This window comes from Accipiter gentilis, chromosome 31 (genome assembly GCF_929443795.1).
Source record: "Accipiter gentilis chromosome 31, bAccGen1.1, whole genome shotgun sequence".
In the NCBI taxonomy this organism is placed as follows: Eukaryota; Metazoa; Chordata; class Aves; order Accipitriformes; family Accipitridae; genus Astur; species Astur gentilis.
Genome location: NC_064910.1, coordinates 11,073,856 through 11,095,408, shown reverse-complemented (window position 1 = coordinate 11,095,408; position 21,553 = coordinate 11,073,856). Strand labels below are relative to the sequence as shown.

The following is a 21,553-nucleotide window of genomic DNA, read 5'->3' as shown; positions in this document are numbered from 1 at the left end:
ACTCGAGTCAAGATACGCTGGCAGCGCCTGTTTGGGCTCCTCGGGGCCGGGACGCGGGAAGCAGCTACGGCCTCTGCACTGGAGGCTGTGGTGAGGCGCGCTCCCAGGGCATTTCGGTAACGTCAAAAATACAACTCTCCTGGCAGAGTTGGCTCTTCCTGCTCATGTGATGCCAGTGAAACCAGTGTAGCAAAGCCCAGCAGGTGATCTTGCAGAAGGGGGAGGTGGCATTTATTTGCAAAATGTCTGCAGAAGCTTATTTTACCTGCTCCTGCTCCCACGCTCCCAAGCACAGAGACACGCACGCATCGGACTTCTGCCCAGGGAGGATGAGGGGCTCCAGCAGCCACGTCCTCCCTATGTCTCCTGGGTGCCTCTTGGCCTGCAGTGACAAACTAATCTTTGACCAGAGCTTTCATGCTTGTACAAGCTGTTGTTGCTACCTTTCTAGTGCAGCAACAACAAAAAAGGATCAGCAGGTGCCATGTGTTGTGCTGGCAATCACCCTACTGCCATTGCTGTGGGGTGAGGGTGAGCACAGGTATAAAACCTCATGGGGCAACCTCTGCAACATGATAGCAATGGTAGAGGGAGGGGAGCTTATTTATGTTTATGCCTACTTATTTTCTGCTGCATCTCTGAATGTCCATTAGCGATCAACCACAGCAGCCCTACAGCATGGTTCCTGAGCTGCAGTTAGCACCAGGTTCATGACTTCAGTGAGATCAGAGCCCTAAATTTGCCACATTCACCATCTCCCTCAACTCATAGACTTTCCCTCTACTGTGCTGGGATTACCTCGTAGCACATAAAGTAAACAAAGGATGGTAGGCACTCAAAAAGAACAAGCCCCAGCTTCCCTTACCACTCCATGCTCATCTTCTACCCTGAAGCGGGGCTGCTTAAACCTTCTATTTTTCCAGCTGCCAAGACATACCCCCACATGCTTTAAAGAGGGAAAATGGTGACTTGCACAAAGTCACAAACCCTTGGTTCAAAGCAGCACCGAGGCTTTGGTGTGACCAAGGGGCTAGCAGCTGAGTCGCCCACTGCACACTCAGGGGGCAAGGCAGACACAAGCAGATCCAGCAGAAAGAAACTAACTCCAACAGGCTTGCAGAGACACACTGCAAAACCATGATATACCAATTCTTGGAGCTACCTGCAGAGAAAACGCACAGCCACAGGCTCTCTTGGCAGTCAGTGGGTTACCCTCACACAGCAGAACAGGGTCGGGGACCTGCAGGTGGAGGTGCACAAGCACGGAAACATCTAACATGCCAAGAGCAAAATCTTGCAGTTTAAAAACCAGCTGAGCTACATCACAGTTGTTTCAGCAGATACAACAAAAAAGCAATCCAGTGAATAAGCATGCCATTTACAACAGGTGCTGCGAAGAAATTACAATAAAACTTCCCTTTCTTGCACATTTGTAGAAGCAGTGGCCATTTCGGCATGCAGGCCCCTCTTGCCTCTCTGGCTGCTGTGGGGGAGTTTGGTTCAGCAGGAGGTATGTGCAGGCAGCATTTTCTTTTAAACTCAAACAGCCAAAAATGCCTGATGCTTTCCTGTCATCACAGATCTCCCCAGAACAGGCTGAGACCTTCAGAGGATGAACAAAGATATTGTTCTTGATCCCAAAAGTTTGGGTTCATGTTTAACAAAATGAGCAACACAGTGACATGCACTGGGGAGAGATGATAATCGGCTCCAGCCAATCAGAGTTAATTTATGTACAACCACAGCTGAGGCCTTAAAAATGTAATGTAAAAAGGAAACTGCAGGCGCACAGTAATAGGTATTAATGTTTCAGTTGTTGAGAACATCATGGGACAAATCAAGTTCCAGTTAAAGCAGCAGTAAGACCACAAATGGATATTTTATGAGGAACTTTGAAAATATGTAAAAGAGACAGTACAAGTAGTTTAATCCATAAATCAGTATAGCATAAGTGGCAAATGAGATGGGTGAATAAACAATAAAAAGAAAAGATATTAAAACATTATTTAATCATAAAAGAGTTACAACATTCAGTAGTTTATAGGGTAAGAATCTTTTTAGCACAACAGAAAAAGGACCATCAGGTATTTACAGTAATAGAGTTTAAAGGGGAAAAAAAGGGCCAGTTTTAAAATATTCCATGTATTTCAGTAGTTTTTCATCTATTCCTGATGAGATGTTATAATTGTGTTATGGTTTCAAAGCAAAAAATGCTGAACACCAGAGTAAGACCTTGCAACTTGTCTTGCTTACTTCAGTCCTCTCTAATCCATTCTGAAGAGTGTATATTCAACCTGCAAATGGATATGGTGGGACTCCTTTAACGCCTAGCCCTGTTATCTATTAAAACAAAGAGGGGAAAAAAAAGATTAGTGCAATAATTCACCACTAACAGGCACTTGCTTTTCTTTCACAACTAGACATGCTTTAATTTAGAAAAGGACTGCGTCCTCCAACTTGACACCCTACTATATTTTGCACATGGCAGCTCATCACAGCCAGGAACTTCAACCTATGCTCTTTCTGTAAAGCTCAGTAATCGCAGGCCAGAGTCCATTCTCCAAAAGCCTCTTCTCAGATACTACTAAGCCTTCATTCTGCAATTCAGAATGTAACCTTCAGTATGCACACATAAAGCAGGGCTTTAAAACAAATCCCAAGATGATAACTTTTTAAAGAGATAATTTAGTTATAGCTAACTAGAAAGTAAATAAAGGCAGATGCTTTTGTCTGCCATTGATTAAGACACAGAAGTATTTACACATTCTTTCCATAATAAGTAGAAAATTCAAACTGTGTTGGGAGGGGCAGAAGTAGAAAAAGGTGATGGCATAGAAAATTTGCAGTATCGGCATTGTTACAAATTTTAAACCCAAAAGTATTTTCAAATCTCTAAATACATTTAACTTTCTCATCCTGCAACAGGAACCAAAAATATGAACAACAGTTTAACATATAGGACAGATGTTCTAACAACCACCCTCTTCCTGCTTCCCACCACTCCAACTGGTTTGCTACCTGAAAAATGCAGAAGGAAAAAAATGGCCTTCTAAAAAGACAGGAAAAAATATCATTCACCTTGAAAATCCCGCCAGCCTGTGGCTGCCGTGAAAGCCACTCTTTATCCATCCCATCACTGGCAGAAGTCACATACATTTCTGAATAATCCTTTCCTCCGAAACAGCAGGAAGTTGTCTTGTCAACAGGAAGTTTCACAGTCTGGAGTCTTTTTCCTGGAGAAAAACCATGCATGCCATTTCCTGTTTGTCTACTTACAACAAGAAATTTAAATAAATTATTGTGAATAATCAGCATGGAGCCAGGTGTTCCACAAAAGCAGGTACCAAGGCGGGGGGGTTCCCGTGCTGAGTTTCAGCATACTGATGAGCACTGTGACAGGGAGCAACCAGACTTCTGTCAACCGTGTTGTTAATGATGCATTATTTGACAAGTTTCAGTCTCAGTTATCACAAACAAATCCCATCCCAGTCCCAGCCTGTCCTCTAATTAAATGCTAACATCCACAGCACAGCCATCTCTATCTAAGCTCATCATCTAGGCTGCCCATGCAGTCAATAGAAATGGGATATAATTCCTCCCTAAAATAGGTCACATGAATCACGCCCTAGACCTGCTGACTTTTCTACTTTTAACTACAAAGGAAGCCTGGAGCAAGCAGACCTGGTGTAGCTCTAGAGGCGTACCTCGTGCTACACCTCTACTGCCTGCAGTCAAGAAAGATTAATTCCTAGAAGTTTTTCCTGAGATTTCAATAGCCTTTCAAATCAAGCTTGCATAAAATAGGGATCATAGGACATGTCTGAAGTTTACAAGAAACTAGCACTACTGTAAGTAATATTACGCATTTATTATACCAACAAATAGCTACCGTCCTAATGACAGTAGTAAACAGATTGCCTCCAGTCTTAACCAGAAGGCTGTCACAGCAGATTTTTTCTAAAATTCCTCCTAATTCTGGGCAATAAGTGCTTATACCCATCATGCCTATTTTGTTTACCTACAATTGAGTTTCTCTTTCTAGAAATATGCTAAAGCACATGAATACCCTTACAAAACATGTAATTTCCCTGGCCCCCCAACTGCACATGTAAAGGGCTTGGTCCCCTTACAGTAACTGTTTAGTGATGTGTTGAAATAGCAGGAGAGTAACTTTGGTGTTGAGAACCCTACAAGGAGAAAGAAAAAGTGGAAAGTTTGGCCCACTTAACACCTACAAGAAGTTTTTGGTCAACTTCAGAGTGGGGCACCATTTGCCAGGAGGTGTTTATCAAAGCAAGCACCTGTCTTTAAAACCTTTTGCCTCACCCAACAAGCTGTGCCTTGCTCCCTTGCAATGATGTAGCAGCACTGCAATGAATTGACAAAAGCACAGACCAAACAGCTTCACCTGTACCACAATACTAAGTGGGTCATAAGCACAGGTAAAAGCAGGGCCACATTATTAAGCTGTTGGTGCATTCCTGGCACAATTTTGGCCCACCTAGTTGGGTATGCTGCTCTCCAGAGACAGTCTAGGCTCTGTTTTGGTGTGGGAAGACAGCCTGGCTGTGTAAAATAAGCTATGATATGCCATATCATAGGCAGCACTAAAGGACATTGCCTGACCCATTTTACTTGCTAGTATGGGTGTAACCAGCACATCCAGAATACAGGACAGAGGGATGAGTGGAATTGTGTTTGCTTCACCGACAACCCTGACATGAGGGCTGGATACTTTTAAACTCTCTTTTAATCCCAAAATAAATAAAAGAAAATAGCAAGCAAGCAGTGGTGAAAGAGCCTCTTGTATGTAATAGCCCGGAAAGTTTGAGCACTCTGGGATTCTTGATGCTGTATAATAAGCTTATTTGGCATACACTTTGTCCTACAATGTCCAAAGTAAAAATCAAATTCAAAGTTAAAAAAAAAAAAAAAAAAATCAAAACCAGGGTAAGAGCATTTAGATTACCATAGAGATTATTTGCATGTCTGGTTAACTGTGTTTTCCCTGAGAAGAACAGATTTTTCAAAATATCTAGAAAATTTGGAGAGAAATAGTCCTGTCTGTTGCCTGGCAGTGACAAGGACCAATATGAGACCCAAGACAATGCTCCTGCCAACTTGCTCTAGCAACACTTTGTGATTATCCAGTCAGCTGGCAGTGGAAGGATTACATGGCTACATGGGTTACATGGTGGGTTATAAAATGGTCCAGAGGCCACCCTAGAAATTGGCTGACACCAAGTCTAGGAGAAAATGAGTGGAAAGGGCATTCAAAGGGAAAAAACATGCACTGTAGGATAAGAGGCATGAGGCAAGAGGACAAGGGGAGAGACCCTGACTGTACTTTCGGAGTGGTCTCAGTGGATAACAGCCTGGAAGATATCGTTTACAAAGGTCCGAGATGAGCAATGTCTTCCTGGAGATGCAAGAAAATCAGCACCTGGATGCTTTAAAATCTACCTGAAGCATTCATCTGTGCTTGGCATCTATAGAAGAGAGAAACTTAGCAAATCTTTTAGACCCTATACAATCAAAGGATATAAAAATACATTCATTAGGAAGAATTGTAAAATATTTAATTCCTAATTGAAAGATATGATTGCATAAAACTAGAAAGCAGGTCACTAAGTGACCAGAAGGTATGACAAGACTTGGCAACACACAAGTTAGACATACATTTCCAGCCTTTGCAAACTCACTGGGATCAGTCACCACAGCCTTTCCCTGTAGCACATCCTGAATCTAAAGGCAGCAGCTATCTAGGCTAAAGAAGCCTAGACCTGAAAAGCCGCTTCACCCTGAAACTCAAAGCCTTCACTTAGAAAAGATGTCAAACAAACACGTTTCCTCACCCATCCCCCTAAAACTGCAGTCCAAGATTTGCTATCGGTGAAACCTGAAAATCCCTCATGTGCTTTAGATGAGCTCTTTATCAGTAGATGTGCCTGCAACTGGCTGACAGCCATTCAAGCCACACTTAATAGCTATTGTGCATTAAAAGAGAGGCTTTCATGGAGTTCTTTTCAAACCTGTCTGGGTTATCTCCCTAAATAGTCACAATTCACTCAGAAGTCAGCAAACTGCAGATTTTAGATAGCGCAGAGAGGGCAGATAAGCATGAGATATTCACAAAGAAGGTGGCTCTTTTTGACATGGACACTTAACTTATTGCTGCGGGTGCTGGGAGTTTTACATGGGCGAGGGAAGACAGAAAATGTTCACAGAAGAGAAATCCACTGGCACCTACCTGTACAACAAAATCACATCCAGCTCTGAAAGACCCTGATCTAAGCATAGTTAAGAGACTGGAAGTACATTAGGGATATGTACTCTGCTGTCAGTATTCTCAGTCTCCCTATGCATCTGCTTATGGACACTATATGGACACTTCTCTTTAGCTTTCCCTTAAGAAAACACCTCCAAAAGGCAGGAGGAAAGGGAAAACAAGTGAGAAAAGGAAGAAGGTGAAGGCCAGGGAGGAAAAAACTTGAAACCGTGAAACAGAGAGGAAGAGTGGTAAGAGTCCACTGCTCCAGAAGTGTATTCAAAGGGCTGGCGGAGGTCACCAAGGAGCGGTCTACCCACCAAACAGGGAGGATGTGGGAACAGAAACAGGTCCCAGAGCTGCTGGGATCTCCCAACTGGAGCTTCCTCCTCCTAGGGTTGGCGTGCAGGCTCTGCAGGACTGGAGGAAGTCCCACAGGTTGGCAAGACCTTGGATGGGTACAAATCAAAAGCACGGCCTGAGCCTTAAGGAAGAGGTTCCAGCGGAGTCAGAAGAGAGGCTGCAGCCTGACCCGCCTGGTGCACATGTGCCAGGCTCTGCTGTGCACTGCAGAGGCGGCACATGTCAAGGGACACTAGCATCACTGAATCTGCAACACTGCATCTACAGCCCCACAAACCCCCAAGACTTCTGTTAGGGCTGGACCTGGGTTCAAGAGACCCCACATGCAACCCAGCGCAGTTGCTCCTACGCTGCATTATGCAAACCTGTGCTGCCTGGGGTCTGTCAAAATCACGCTCCCATTCTCACCCACTGGCCCCTTGCAGACAGCGTGGTTCAGTCTCTCTGAAGTGCTGCACAAGTGTTTTTTGCCCAGACTAAGCCATGCCTGGCAGACCACCGAAGTCCAAATGAGGGTAGCAACACATGACAGGCTGAGACAGTGGGCACACCCGAGACATTACTGTGGGAATGATAAAATGCTGTGGAATTCATTACATATTTTTTATTATTTCAATTGCAAAATTTATTATACAATTTTTTACAATAAAAAAATCTTTCTGACATCAGTGTCATCTGGGACTTGTATTAACATCAGTAGGGTGCCCAAAATGATACACTATGCTGAAGAAATAAGACAAAAAAATGGCTTAAGTCATCTTTGCCATTGCATGGTTTGTTCTTTTTCTTCCACATCATTTCTCAATAAGGTAAATACTGATCTTAAGTTTGGAGGATGCAAGAGGATGCTAACTCAAACAATTCGCAAGTATAACAGTAATCCCCTCAGCCACTTTACCTTTTCCAACACAACAGAGGCTGGGAGCGAAGGAGACTTATTTACAAAGCTAACTTTTGAGAGTAGGAACATAAAATTGCTTTTTTTTAAAAAAAAAAAAAAAAAAAGTAATGTTTTTAAAAATAGTAGATGCACTATTTCTGTGAGGGGAAAAAACCCCCCTCTGTTCTTTGCTTTTGTTTCTTCTTCCTATTTTTTTAAACACAGAATTCCAGTCCACCCTTTGCAAGGACTTACCTGTCTCAGGATCAAGACGAATCACTCTCCCACCATTGTAACAAGCTACCCAGAGCTTGCCTTCTGTATCAATGCACATCCCATCAGGAATGCTTTCCTCTTTTTCCAGTTTGTATATACTCCTACGGTTGCCTGCAGGGTAGAAAAACCACAACAAAACTGAGTGAGACAGTTGTTAAAATTTTTATCAGTCACAGCCCAGCAGAGTTATTTGTACTATAGTTTTCAAAAGCTGTGCTGAAGTCCAGAGTTTTTTCATATGAAAGAAATAGATTGTGTCTGCTGCCCTCTTTGTTTCCTGAGACAGTTGTTTCTCAGTGTGAAAGCCTGTGGATCAGTTTCTATCCACTGAAAATAAAATCCTTTTTTCTGGTGTTCTTTTCTAGTGCGTCACTCATGCTCCCTACTTAAAGTATTAAATGAATAACTGCATAAATTAATATTATATATATTCAGAAAATTAATTACTTGTTCTAAAAGCAGTTTGGATCATTTCAAGTATGGGTTGCTCCCAGCCAAAGAACTGGACACTTTTCAAACAGATTGCTGGAACGTGCCAATAATCACTGTTCCAACACAAAACTGACCTTCAGATATATAAACCAAGAGTTTATAAAAACACAGAGTTAGGAAAAGCATCAACTTCAAAGCCATACTGTCAACCTAAAACCAAACAACTCTATCTGAACTTTTATCCACTGTTATTACAGAAAATTAAAACCAACTTTCCAACATTGTTTATTTTATGCTCTGACAACTTCAGTGTTTCTCATATGTAGCAATATTTTTAATGAGTTTCCTTTGTGCTCCTGGGGTTTGTCAGATTGCCCACAGAAAGACAGTGAACGAGCAGGGATCAGAGAGAGAGGAGAACCACACTGGTTCCTAAAGAAAAATTCAGTTGTAAGCCATAGCAGAGAGACATCAGGACAAGATGCTACACCTAAAATGACTTTAAATTCACAGTTTTAAAACTAAATATCAAATTGACTGGGTTCTTTTAAAGCAAAATACCACAGTCCACGTACTCAAAAGCAAATTATTGGTCCAAGTCACTGGAATTTTTCTTTTGCCCAAGCTTGTAGAAGCCCTTAAGGGCTTGTTTTATTTTGTTTTAAATAAATGAGGGAAGAAGTTTTGAGTTACTGCTTTCCAGTTGTTGCTTAGCTCTGTCTGCAGAATCTTCATTTAGGAGCTTATATTTTAAAAAACAATACAGGGTAAAAAAAATTTGCAGAAGCCAGCAGAGGTTTTGCACAAGACTACAAGCTTTGTTACTTTGCCTATGCTGTCAGTAATAAGAAACACGCAGCCACATAAAACCTAGCCACGCAAGAAACAGTTCACCCTTTTCACACAGGAAGACCAGATACGCATTGTGTTTAGTAACAGTAGTCCAGATTACTACTCAAACTCTGCCACGCAATTTAAGTACTACCAACAGCCTCTGACTAGTCTGAGCTAGGAGCCTACGCAGGCACAGACGGATGTTAATATGGCTTCTGTTGTTTTCTTCTAAAGAGGTTTCTGAAGAAGCGCTCACAAAACTCTGATCATCTCTGTATAATAACCAGTATGGAAAAAAACATCACAATCTTTAGGCACAAAAGATTATTTTAGAATACAACAATTCATACCAATTTTTCCAGTTTGGAGGTCATAATCAAAGGCATCCACCGAGTAGGACAAGCTGTCAATGTAAAAGAAGGTTTTGTGATCCAGGGACCAGTCCAGCCCATTAGAAATGTCCACCTGATCAAAATGCTTCACCACTGAGAGGTCAGAGAAGAGGGTATACAGAGAGCCCTGGTGTCTTTCCAGCACAGCAGGTTGAATCTCCTCAGCCATCGTACCTAAGCAGAGCCGAAGGGGAGAAAGCAAGTTCAGAGTGAATGGGCTCTCCTTCAGGTTTGGTGGCAGCCCCTCGCCATGATGATGACCGCACTGCCAACGGACAAGGGGAGCAGCGTGGGGGCTTCACAAATCTGGGGAAGAAACTGAGTTAAAAGCAAAAGAGAAAAGTAGATTTCAAAAGTGCTTGCTTTTAGCAGAAGATGACAAAACACAGCCTTTGTTTTTTTGTTGAACCGTGGCAGAAATGGTGTGCAGCGTGACTTCTGCAAAACACTTTATTAAGTCATTCAAATATTAAGAAAGGTGTGGTCAGCGTTTAACTTCCCACAAATCTTAATGTCTTGTATAGCAGAGAGACTGGAAAAAAATTTCCTCCTCCCTTAGAATGAGTCTCACTAAAGCTTCTTCAAAAGGAAATCTCATCTTCGTGGCTCAAAGTTGGCAGCTGAGACTGGCTCTTGAGAGGCTGGATAAAAGCAAGTTAAGGTAAGCCTGGGGACCCAACTGCACGGCAGATGCACAGAACGGTGTTTTAAAAATCAGGACAGCTGAGGCTGGAGGGCACCTCTGGAGATCATCCAGGTCCACCCCCTGCTCAGAGCAGGGTCAGCCACCACAGGTTGCTCAGGGCAGTGCTGTGTCTTGAAGATCTCCACAGATGGAGACTCCACAGCCTCTCTAGACAACCTGTTCTACTGTTTGATCATCCTCAGTAAAAGAGTTTTCTTATGTTTAAACAATTCCCTGAGTTTCAGTTCATGCCCCTTGCCTCTGGTCCTGCCACTGAGCACCACTGAGTAGAGCCTGGCACCAATGTCTTTACTCCCCCCCCCCATCAGGTACTTAACAAACATGGATAAGATCCCCCTGAGCCTTCTCTTCTCCAGGAGGCTGAAGTCACATAGTTTTTAGAAATATCCTCTATAAATTCTGATTTATGAAGAACAAAACCAACAATATCATAAATTTTTCACTGAAAAAGTATTTTGTATTGGCACTCTGTCAGTATTCAAAACAAGCGTGCCAAGAGGGAGGAGGCAAGGCCAATGTCTTTAACTAGGCAGGCTCTGAACCGTAGGCCTCTTTTTAAAAAAATAGTTCTGGTTAGGTGATACAAATAGATTTGTAAATGGGATTAAACTCTGCTTGAAGACAACAAAAAAAAATCCCCACCATTTAACTATGAACGAGCACTTGCTGCATCTACAACCTTGTCACCAAAACCTAATGGAGCAGCAGAAGGAAGGAACCGGCTGCAGCATACCTGCGAAATACCTCCCTGCAGGATCCACTTTCCCATCATTGAATCGGTTGTTTGGTTTATCCTTGTCCACTTGAGTAATGGTGGTTACCAGCTGCTCTTTCCATTTCAAAGCAGCAAACCTGGTTCCCAGAGTGATGACATAATCTCCAGATTTCCGGAGAGCCACAGAGCTTACAGGAGCATCTAGAACCAGGATGAAATGGAAAAGAGGTATGTGCTATAAAGACACGTTTCTTTTCTGCTGACTTTAGACACGCAAGCAGTCACACTGAACTCAGTGAGACCACAGGCAAGAGAAACAACTTACTTTTCTACCAACAAAACTGATGTTTAAATACATAGAAATAGATCCTTTCACATGAAGAGACCATACTTAATAAATACAGAAAGTGGCTACAAAGAGAATCACCAGTTTGGGACATACAAACTCAGGGAACTTGAGTATTACCACTGCTCTCAGGAGCAATAATCATTACCAGCACCTGGTTCTGCTAGGTGCTTTAGAAAAAAAAAAAAAAAAAACAAACAAAAAACATAAAAAGGGGGACAGATACAGGCATGTATGCTTTTTACAACAGGTTACTGTGTGAGTTCCCCCCCTGCCCAAGGGAAAAATCGATTGCCACAAGAGCTCTGGAGCAACTGTGTTTGTTTAGCACAGCTCCTGGGTAAATCAGCCCTGCACATGTAACTTATGGAAACAGAGAGTATCTCTGCACTAGGACAGGTCACGCTGAGCAGGAGAGCCACCCCCCTGCACCACGCTCTGCTGTGCAGTTCAGACATGCCTCCAGCAGCACCAAAAGCATGCCAAGGAGTGGCAGAGCTTTCCAAGAGTTAAAGCAAACCAGAAAATTAGTAAATCCTCCATGGTTAGTTTACACTCATTTGAGCTATTATGCAGTAAAACCTCAATTGCAGGTTATTATAAAGGAATTAGTAAAAAAACCCCAAGAAATGAGTGTGAAGATAACATTTCTGTAAAAGCCTACAATCATATGCAATATAAGGAATAATAACTTTAAACAGGGCAATGAAGTCTGGGATAATATTTAATATGTATGGGACTACTCACCAACTTTCTAATTTAAAAATAAAACATTTCTTGTATTTATAGCTTTGCAGAGGTGTTATTAGGTAATAGTTTCACAAACACTTATAACCACCACCAGCCACCACTGTTGCCAAAAGGAGCTGCTCCTTTCTGGCTCCTTGCTCTCAACCCAGGATGCCCCTTCCCTTTGCAGCTCTGGCAGCAGCACCACCGTGCTAGAAACCCAAATGCTACTTGCCCCCAACACCTGAGTTGCACACTGGGTTGCAAGCTCAACTCTAGCAACTCCTTCACCTGGAGGCGTGTGATCATGCTGCTGGTGGCCCGGGCTTATCTACGCTGGGCAAGTGGGAGCAGCCCCCCAGCACAGCAGCCTGAGTACCCCTGCCTGCCTGTCCCTGGAGGTATTGATCCTCCAGGTACCCCTACAGCCACAAGAACGGCCCCACACCCTCCCAACGAAGCACCGCAGGGGAAAGGGGTGTATCAGGCTAGCAAGAGGGACACAGCCACCCTACCGTTCACAGCACAACTGCAGCACAAGCGAGTGTATCAGCTCGTGCACTCGGCTCAGTCAGTCCACAGCTACCCCGGAGGGCTTCGTTAAGCAGCATCCACAGGAATTAATTTATTTGCAATACTCTTTTATGCCAAACAGAAAGCTGACCATAAGGTCTCCCCCCAGGCATGGTTATGTATGTACTGGTGTTTTCCCTGTAGAGTCAAAAAGGGCATTTGAAGCTGTTGCTAAGTGTGACATTGTTGTAATTCTCTATAAGCTTCAGTAATGAGTAATTTCTCTTTCAGTTTCCACTTTGGGCATCAATCCGCCATTTTAATCACATGGCACTTTCTGGGTGTTTGGGGTTTTTTTGGTCTTTTAATCATGGTATTCCCAAAGGCACAGCAATTAATTATAACTATTCTATTACTAAACAGAGGAAACAGAAGTAAGTTTAAAAAAAAAAAAAAAAGGGAGTAGCTACAGCTATTTCAGCTACTATCCCTTCTACATCTCCAGAGAGGCCACATGTAAAAGATTACACCTTTGAGAGTAGGTCCGAGTTGCAGTAGGAAGCAGGGAGATGCACGATCTCTCAGCTAAGGTAAGAGGAAATAAGTTTGGGAAACAATGTTTCCAAAATCTGTATCAGGCCTTCTCTCATCTTAAAACTGGTAACTACAGTAATTTGAAGGGCAGACAAGCCCAGATCCATTTACTGTGAATAATGCGAACAGCTTATAGGTGGGCAAAAGTGATTTTCGCCAAATGTTGCTGAACATGAGGAAGTAATAAATCCAAGTACTTAAACCATTTAAGGAGCTGTCTTCAGACAAACAGATATTTATGTAATCACATCCAGAAGTAAATCTGCAACTCTTTATAAGAGTTAGCACACCTCTTCCTTTCTTGCATAAATAATTGAACTATTGATGCTCCAGCTGGTGACACCGTAACCTTAAAAAAAAATTATCTTCTTAAATCATCATGGGAAATTTTCTTCCAATAAAGAAAATGTTATGGGCACTGCTCATTCAAATCAGTAACAAAACTCCCACAGACATCAGCACCAGAGAAGGAGAGTCTTGGTGACCTTACCTCTGGGATAAAGAGGGAGCAGGAAAGAGAAGTAGATCAAATGTAATCCAATCATTACAAACTACAAATCATTCTGGTTGAGATTTGTCTGTCAAGCGCAAGCGTGTATAAACCCAACCCCTGGGTCCCAGCACACAATCATAAGTCCTCAGGACTAAGTCTGGCCAGGCACTGCATTTAGTTTCTGCGTGTCCTCTTTGGCCTAGCAAGGTCAAGTTTCAGGGAGAAGTCTCCTTGCACCAGAAGATGAGCACCATCCAGCATCACCTACAGCAGTCCTGCCCGCGTTGGGCAGGGACGCGGCACCGAGTCGGAACGCACAACTCGGCAGAGGGTTTTTCGAGCCGTTCCTTACCCACAGAGATGGCCTGCACTTGCTTGGCGGCCGGGCTCCAGCGGCACACCTTTCTGCCCGTGATGTCCACGAAGAGGAGCGCGCTTTCCTTCTCGTCCCAGACGGGAGACTCCCCGATCCTGCAGCCCTCGTTGGCAACGCACTCGATCTTGACGGATGACATGCCTGTGGGGAAAACCACTCCGGTTGACGTACGCCCGCCAAGAGCAACCGCCTATCACCCCAACCCTTGGGTCCCAGCGCTGGGGCAGCGGCCGGCGCGGAGCCCCGTTTTCAGCCTGGAGGGGTTTTACCTGGATCAGCAGCGGGCTCCATCTGCGGTCGCCCGCTCCCTGCCGGTTCAGGGCTCTGGCACGGCCGGCGAGGCCTGCTCCCCCGCCGACCCCCCGCCGAAGCCGGCGGAGGCCGGAGGGCGCCTGGGGCCGCCCCGCCGGGCCTCCCCCCCCCCCCTACACACACACCGCGTCGCCGCGCCGCCCGGCCTGCTGTCACGGCGGGCGGCAAATTTGACAAAATTTGAAACATAAAAAAGAAAAAAAAAAAAAAAAAGAAGGGGGGAGGAGGGGAGCGATAACAGAGAAGGCGCCAAGAAATCCGGGGTGCGGGCGGGCGCCGGGCCGGGCCCGTCAGGGAAAGGCCCGCCCCTGCACCCCCGGCTGCTGAGGCGACGGCACGGCTGCCGTGCCCGGGCCGCTGTAACTTAAACACGCACACATATACATATATGAGAGAAAAGAGTAATAACACACACACACCCCCGCCGTCCCTACCTGTTCCCAGCAGCGCAGCCGGAGGTGCCGGCCCGCCGCCGCCGCCGCCGCTCTTATAGCGCGGACGGGAGGGGAGGGGAGGCCGCGGGGCGAGGGGCCGCCGGCGGCCGGGCCCCGGGTGCCCTCGATGGGGGCGGGCACGGCCGGGGCGGGCTCCCCCGGCCTCCCTCCGGGCTGTCCTGCCCCGCGGGTGGGGGCAAGGAGGGGGGGAGGGCGGCCATCTCGCCGGGCCGCTGGGGTTCGTCTCCCTGTGGTGTTGCGAGGCCAGGGCCGGCAGCGGACAGCAGCGGTTGTCCCGGCTCGGCTCGGCTCGGCTCCCCCCTCCAAGAGCTGCAAGGCAGGGAGAAGAGATTTCTCTCCACCGTGGGCGGAGAGGTTGATTTCCAAAAGGCCCGGCTTCTGCCTGCCTTCGCCTTGCCGTGGTTTAGGCGTCCACTGGGCCTTGGCCCTGGCTTCCAGCGCCGGGGGGCTTTCTCCACAGCTCCTGCAGCATTTCCCTGGTTATCCAGAAATCCAGGGCCTTCGGCGTGCCGTGCCGTCTTTCGCTCCCCTCGCTGTAAAGCCTCAAAAAACTTCCAGAAGTGCGAGGCAAAAGGCTAGCATCAAAATTTCCGCAGTTAGTACTCCATTGCGCCTGCTTGTCTCTGTGGTACAGCCAGGGCAGTCCCCAGGCCTCGGGTCATAAAGCAAAGGGCACTCCGTAAATGCCAGCTCTCCTCTTCAGCATCCCACGACAGATCGCCTTTTGACTTGGATTCGGTCTTCCCTGTAGGGATCCGCGATATAAAAGCGACTTCGGTCTCACTGCTCCGTGTGCCTTCTCCTGGCGACTGGGGGTGCACCAGGTAAGCACAGGCTGGCTCGCCGCTGTGTCCCCACAAACCAGGATTAACTTGGCTGCTCCAAAACGCACCTTTCCCCCAGCCAGGCTCTTGTTTCCAGCTGGCACTTGTAGCAGCCCCTTTATTCCAGAGACATGGCCCAGCGCTGCACGCTAGTGATTGCACAGCACCCACCGAGGTCTTTTACCAGGCAGCCCCCTCACACAGCTCCTGTTAGAGATTTTATCTGTTCCTTATCACAGCGGCAATTATCTACTGTCAAGCATTTTTACTGGGTTAACCTTTATTCATACAGCAGATACTCACATGCCAGGCTTCATTTGGTTATGTTTATTTTTCTTACAGTTGTGTATTTGGGAAGTTCATGGGCTATATGACCTTACCAACACCTGTTTCACACAGGCTTCCCTTGATGGACTACTAACGTGATATTTATTAACTTATTGTCACCTTAGCTGAGCAGTCAGGCTTTTATTTTACAGGTTTGCATAGCATTACTTCAGTGCTTAGCATTTAATTTTCTCTCTCTGTCCCCACTGCGGTGTTGTGCAACAAACAGCAGGATTTCATCTCAGACATGAGGCAAGCAAGTTATTAGCGACTGCCAACATAGAAAACAAACATCCAGAAAAAAAGTACAAGCTCTCTTTCTTACATTTTACAACAAGGAAAGAAGATCCAGAGGTTTAGAAAAGGAATGTATGCAAACAACTCATTATGTAAGTACAGTTTAGTACAATTAATGCTTTTTACAAAGCTCAGCCACATTTGCTGCTCTCCCATTGCCCTTGCACACGACAAGGCCATTTGGGATACGCGGCCAACACAACGGCTTACTGAATTCAGCAACAGAAGATACTCACACCCCCAACCTACCCGGCCAGTATCTCTGCTCCTTGCTGACTTAGGCATTTGCCAGCATGGTTTAGAGGCATCAAAACAAGCTATATGTTGGCACACACCTTGGGAGAAAATTAACAGCTTCTGTGAAGGCTAGGTTACAACACAAACTCTGGCCTTCTTCCGAAATGCCAAATATTTTGAACTTGGATCTCTAGTTACACGGGACAGTACTCGTGCTTTGTCTTTTCTGCAATGGCTAATCCAGACTTGCTGAAAGGTAGAGCAGGGAGGAATTAATGGGGGGGTGTCTTCACAGAGAGCATGAGCTGAGGTCTTCTGCCAGTACAAGTTCACTATGGGAGAGAGAGAAGGTTGCCAAAGATGGTGCTGCCGTGTGGCTTCCCTGTTGGGAACTTCCCACTGTTGCATCGCAGCCACAACATCTACTCTGTGGCCTCCAGATCTGAGTGATAGGGAGCACACACAGCACCTCCTTGGCTTCCAAAGGAGATGGCTGGTGGCCCAGCATTTATTCCATATGGTAGGGCACATTGTACGCTTACTCCTCCAGCTTTGCAGGGGAAGGGGAGCCTTATTATCACAACCACAAAGAGCAGAAAGAGCAGATGTGTGACAGAAGAGGTCCTGTAAGGTGAAGGCACAGCCCTCACCCAGCCTGCAGTTCCCTGAGCCTGCCATAAGCCATTACCGTTCTCACCAGTCAGGAAATGCTCAGCAGTTCTGGGGAACAGCCCAGTGTGCCACAGAACTGGAAAAATGTCTCCACCCGTAAGGACTGCTGGCAAGAAGGGGTGCTGGACAATTTCATGCATTATAAAAAGAAACCATTTTTTGCTTATTCTGGTTCCTGGAAGGTCACAGATGTTCTCTCCTTTTATGAGCCTGATCCTGTCATTTCTTTATCTTTAGAGCCATCTTTGGCTTTTTTCTTTCACCTTTAGTCTTCTTGTTTTACTTCTATGTTAGTCCTCCTCCCTGCTTGAAGGTGGGAGGGCTGTAAGCCTTATCCACACCTGGTACAAAGTGCAAATGCCACATATCAGATATCCGTGTCTTATAGCTGCCTCCAAGCACCACACGAAGGGTGTTTGTCAGGCTTCCTCCACAGCTGGGCAAGGTGTGGCCAAGAGTGGTGTCACCAGAGACCAAAGAGCCACTACCTCACTGTAAGCCTGCCCTGCTGTTAGATCCATTAGGGCAACCCTAGTGAGCATGTAGGAATTTACCACTAGCAAATAATACTGCATTTTGGGGCAGGGGGAACCAAAAGGAAAAAAAAACCCAAAATCCGAACACTAAGCAAGAGCAGACGTAGAAATACAAGATCAGTCACTGCAAGCAATTGACTGGAAAGCAAGAGTTGGCACCGCCATGCACTTGTTTTCAGCCACATATAGTTCTTGGAATTGACTTGCGTGTCCAGATCAAGCTTTTATTTGTCAGTAAGCAACAAGTAGGTCCAGGAGAGATCAAGCTGCTAAGAAGTCTCAAACGTTTACTAGTGTGGATGATCACAGTCGTGTATTTAAATACTCATACAGTTTGAACATTTGCCAAGAACACCTTTTTCCCATTTTGCAAACATCTCCTTGGGAGAAGGTGGCACGAGGGTGTTAAACAGCAGACTTGTCCCCATTGATTAATTTATGTGTTATATGAAGTCTAACACCCATTGCTGTCACAGTCGGTCATAGAAGTTAATGCACAATGGATTAAGAATCTCAAATGGGGAATAGTTTCTAAAAAGGATTGAACCAAATTACCATGAAATCATATTGAAGCATTTAGCCTTAGAAGTCCAGTTTCTCTCACAGAGCAGGCGATGGTATCCTCTAATTACAGTTTATTACGCAAACTTCTTTCAGCACCATTTCTTATATACCAGCCACGGGCTCATGAAAAAGCATCTCGCACCTAAGAATGTAGTGCTATAAGCAAACACCTGACCCTTCCCCATGCAGCCAGCTTCTCAAGTGTTTCGGGAACACCCCTCACCATCACACATGCACCTCCAACTTCTTTGTCACAGGAGGCCCTGCAAGCGTTAGTTCCTGCCACCTTAAGCTGCCTCACAAAGCTCGAGTGCCCAGCCTGTGCCTTTCTAGCCCTCTGCTCTGCACTGGAGCAGCCAGGCAACAGGGCGTTTCAGAAAGCGTTCTTCAGTGGAGCATGGCCAAGGCATTTTTCATTAATGCCTTACTTTTCTGCTTTTTGTACCCCACGTGACCTGGATTTGCATTTTGCTTGCCTCAGGGTAAAAAAAAAAGAGCATTGATATGTGCTACAGCAGCTGCAGAATTATAGCCACAACAGAGGCCATGCAAGGGAGCCAGGACTTCAGGGAAAAGCAGCATCTTTCATTCAAGTAGCTGATTTAGTAACAGTGCTTTCAGTGTTTGCAGCTTTCAGGCACACAAGCCCTTCTTCAGGCCCAAATCAGAAGCAAACTTCAAATTAATTGCAGGTTTGGGGTGACTGCTCTAAGCTTAATTTAGCATGTTCAACCAGACAATTTGAGAGAAGTCTGTTTTCTGTATTAGCCATTCCTAACAAGTGTAAACTACAACTTGATTATGGATATCCACATCACCTGGCTCATCCAGCTTTTGGCCTCTGTGCTTCCTTAAGCCAGAAGAGACAGACAGCTGGCTTGTAGAAGGAATAATCAGAAGGGAGAGGGCAAGGCAATGCCCCTACTCCATTTTAGAGGAGATAACAGAACAATGGCTGAGCCATCAGTTTTAAAGGAGGGGAAGTACTTCCGTCAGGCTCCATTCAACCAGATGCAAATGGAGCCTAAAATGCCAGTGATGCCAGGGCAGGGGTTCCCAAACTACTCAGCACCACCCTTCTGAGATAAGAGAGATGGAACTACAAAGGAATGCAGCCAGACACCATGGTTTCAAGTGAAGTGGGTGGGCTAGTTTAGTGATTCCCCCCCCCCCCCCCCCCATTTCATTACCTCACTTCCAAAGGTATAACCAGAGCCATTTTTCCAAATGGCATGTAACACATTTTCTTTTTATCGGTACTACTCCAGTGGACTCCTTGTGGTTGCCAAGACCACAGAAAGTAAGAAGAGTGGCATATCGTGATGTCAGTCACAAGCTCAAGGGCTTTCGGATGACCAGCAGATTTCTTGAAGGCATCTTCCTTTATACATTGCTGTTGTGCTAGGTTTTAAATTCTTCCTCAGGACACTGGCCCACCAATTTGGCCAGCAGAACATCTCTGGAGCTGTTATAGAACTCTATCAAAATATGCCTTGTGTCTCTGCCTTGCCCAATGCTCTTCCCCAGGGTGAGGGCAGGTGGGGCAGCATCTAGGGAAAAACAACAGAAACCAGAAAAAAAATGTCTCGAGGAGGGTTAAGCCAAAGAAACCATAAAGGTGTCATTACAGAGCCTACCCAGAGATTTAAAACAATGTCTCAGATAAGGCAGCCTAGGCGAGGCAGATACCCAGCTTTAGGGCTGCTGAGAAAGCAATGGGAAGGCAGGGAAGGTCTGCCCAGCATGAAACAAAAGAAAAGTCCCAGAGAAAGGGCAGGGCAAGGTGGATCCAGGAGGTTGTCCCAGCCAAAAGAAGCCTACTGGAGAAAGAGAAAGATTATCTGGAAGCTGTACTCACAGGGGCAGGGAAACTAATGGGCAAGTATCTGCTTCTCCTTACACAACAACATAGTCATGCAAACTTTTCCAAGCTATCTGCAGAGGGGTTAACTTGAGGAACAGAAATAGACATGGCACATCTGCTATTTTCAGACGACTTATCCAGCTGCTATACAACATTTTGTTTCAGAAAGCTATGCTTGCAGTCACTTTAATCCACTTCTGTCACATCGCTCCATAAGAGTCCAGCAGTTGACAGATGTTCTGACTTGATTAGGAGTCGAGCCTGGGAGCAGTTATCCTAGGATGGTCTCTGCAAGAGGGGTATGTTGCAGAGTTGCACCCCAGGAGAAGCAACAGCCTGTTCAGCCATGAAGCTGGTATAAAGGAAGATTGAGGAGCAGCAGTAGCAGGGCATCATCTCTCATGAAACCAGAACCCAGACGTCCACAAGTCTTCACTTCTTCCTAAAGAAGCCGCATTGAGGCACTCGCATTGTTTTCCGTCTCTGCCCTTCCCCAGTATTTTTCCCTTGCATGCCAAGCTCCCAAGTTGTGCAAGCAGCTTCCTTTTGCTCATTAATTCACATCAACAGCATGTCTTCCCAATAGATGTGTCAATTCCCTGCAGTGCTAAACCTTCACAAGTACTGGGATCATCAAAATGACTGGTTTCGCAGGATTATCTTTGCAGCTCACAGAGGCAGGCTTTGAACACTTGGCAATGCTCTGTCCCTCCCAGGTATCAGATACACATCACGTGCCTGCAGTACGGCCTGTGTACGCCCGGGCCTAGTCATCAGTGAGGTACCACATCAAAATCAAGTGAACGTTTCAGACTTATTTTTAATAGTTTAGTGTTTGTAATTCCTCCTTCTATGGTTAGGGATTCACAGTGCAAAGAAAACATTCTACAAATGACATATGCATGTTATAGCTGAGAAACATTTCTCTTTGGACAAAGGCATAAATGCAGAAATGATGGTGCTGGGAATCACCGCACAGCCCCTATTAGTGCTTGTGAGAGCTTGGTCCAGTTACCATCCAAAAGTAAACACTCTTACTTATTTGTAAAGACTCTGCAAACCAATAGCAATGTTTCTGAAATAACAGGGATACCAATTTCCTTCCTTGGCCCCTTCTTTCCCACATCCCAGCCACAAGCAGACTGTACTTTCAAAGGGAATGTGAGGCCACCAGTCAGAAAGTCACAAAAAGGAAGTCTGTTGCTGGAATCTGTTGCAAGAACACCTCTAGGGAAGGAGAAATCCTGGTCCTGAAAAACAGCTGACAATCCATCACTTACTGCTTCTTCCTCCTCTCTTCCATATGCACCTTTACTGCCTTTTTCCTTTTTTTCCCCTCCCGGTTTCTTTTCGGCTGAGGGACTTGTTGCTCCATTTCACCCAACCCACCTCCAGCTCCGCTCCCGGCCCATCTGAGGTCACCTGCTCTGCCCACACGCCAGGCCACAAGCACGTTGGCCGCTCAGTTTACGGCTCGCTCTGCCGCTGCCTGACCCGCTGCAGACAGGAGGGTCACCGCTGCCTCCAACACGTGGATTGCAAATCCCC

The 21,553-nt window shown here is 45.6% G+C and overlaps 1 protein-coding gene across 2 annotated transcripts; it reads right to left on the bottom strand.

The window, feature by feature from the left end:
- Window positions 1-1,937: 1,937 nt before the first annotated feature.
- LOC126052982 (regucalcin) lies at window positions 1,938-14,840 on the bottom strand. 2 transcript variants are annotated; one of them, XM_049834401.1, is made up of 7 exons: window positions 14,664-14,840; window positions 13,894-14,058; window positions 10,885-11,067; window positions 9,404-9,619; window positions 7,767-7,898; window positions 3,079-3,233; window positions 1,938-2,340 (listed from the first exon to the last, which is right to left on the bottom strand). In XM_049834401.1, exons 2-7 carry the CDS (start codon window positions 14,054-14,056, stop codon window positions 2,290-2,292), a joined length of 900 nt encoding a protein of 299 aa, XP_049690358.1. In that variant the 5' UTR covers window positions 14,057-14,058; window positions 14,664-14,840; the 3' UTR covers window positions 1,938-2,289. The 2 variants fall into 2 exon arrangements, with proteins under 2 accessions (XP_049690358.1, XP_049690357.1); XM_049834400.1 differs by lacking the exon at window positions 14,664-14,840 and adding an exon at window positions 14,187-14,316.
- Window positions 14,841-21,553: the final 6,713 nt, after the last annotated feature.

Coding starts and splice junctions, on each gene's coding strand:
- LOC126052982 (XM_049834400.1), bottom strand. CDS start 14,208: ATGGAGCCCGCTGCTGATCCAG. Junction 9,620..10,884: donor TGCAGGGAGGTATTTCGCAG/GTATGCTGCAGC, acceptor GGCTCTGCTTAG/GTACGATGGCTGAGGAGATT. Junction 2,341..3,078: donor AGGCTGGCGGGATTTTCAAG/GTGAATGATATT, acceptor TTGTTTTAATAG/ATAACAGGGCTAGGCGTTAA.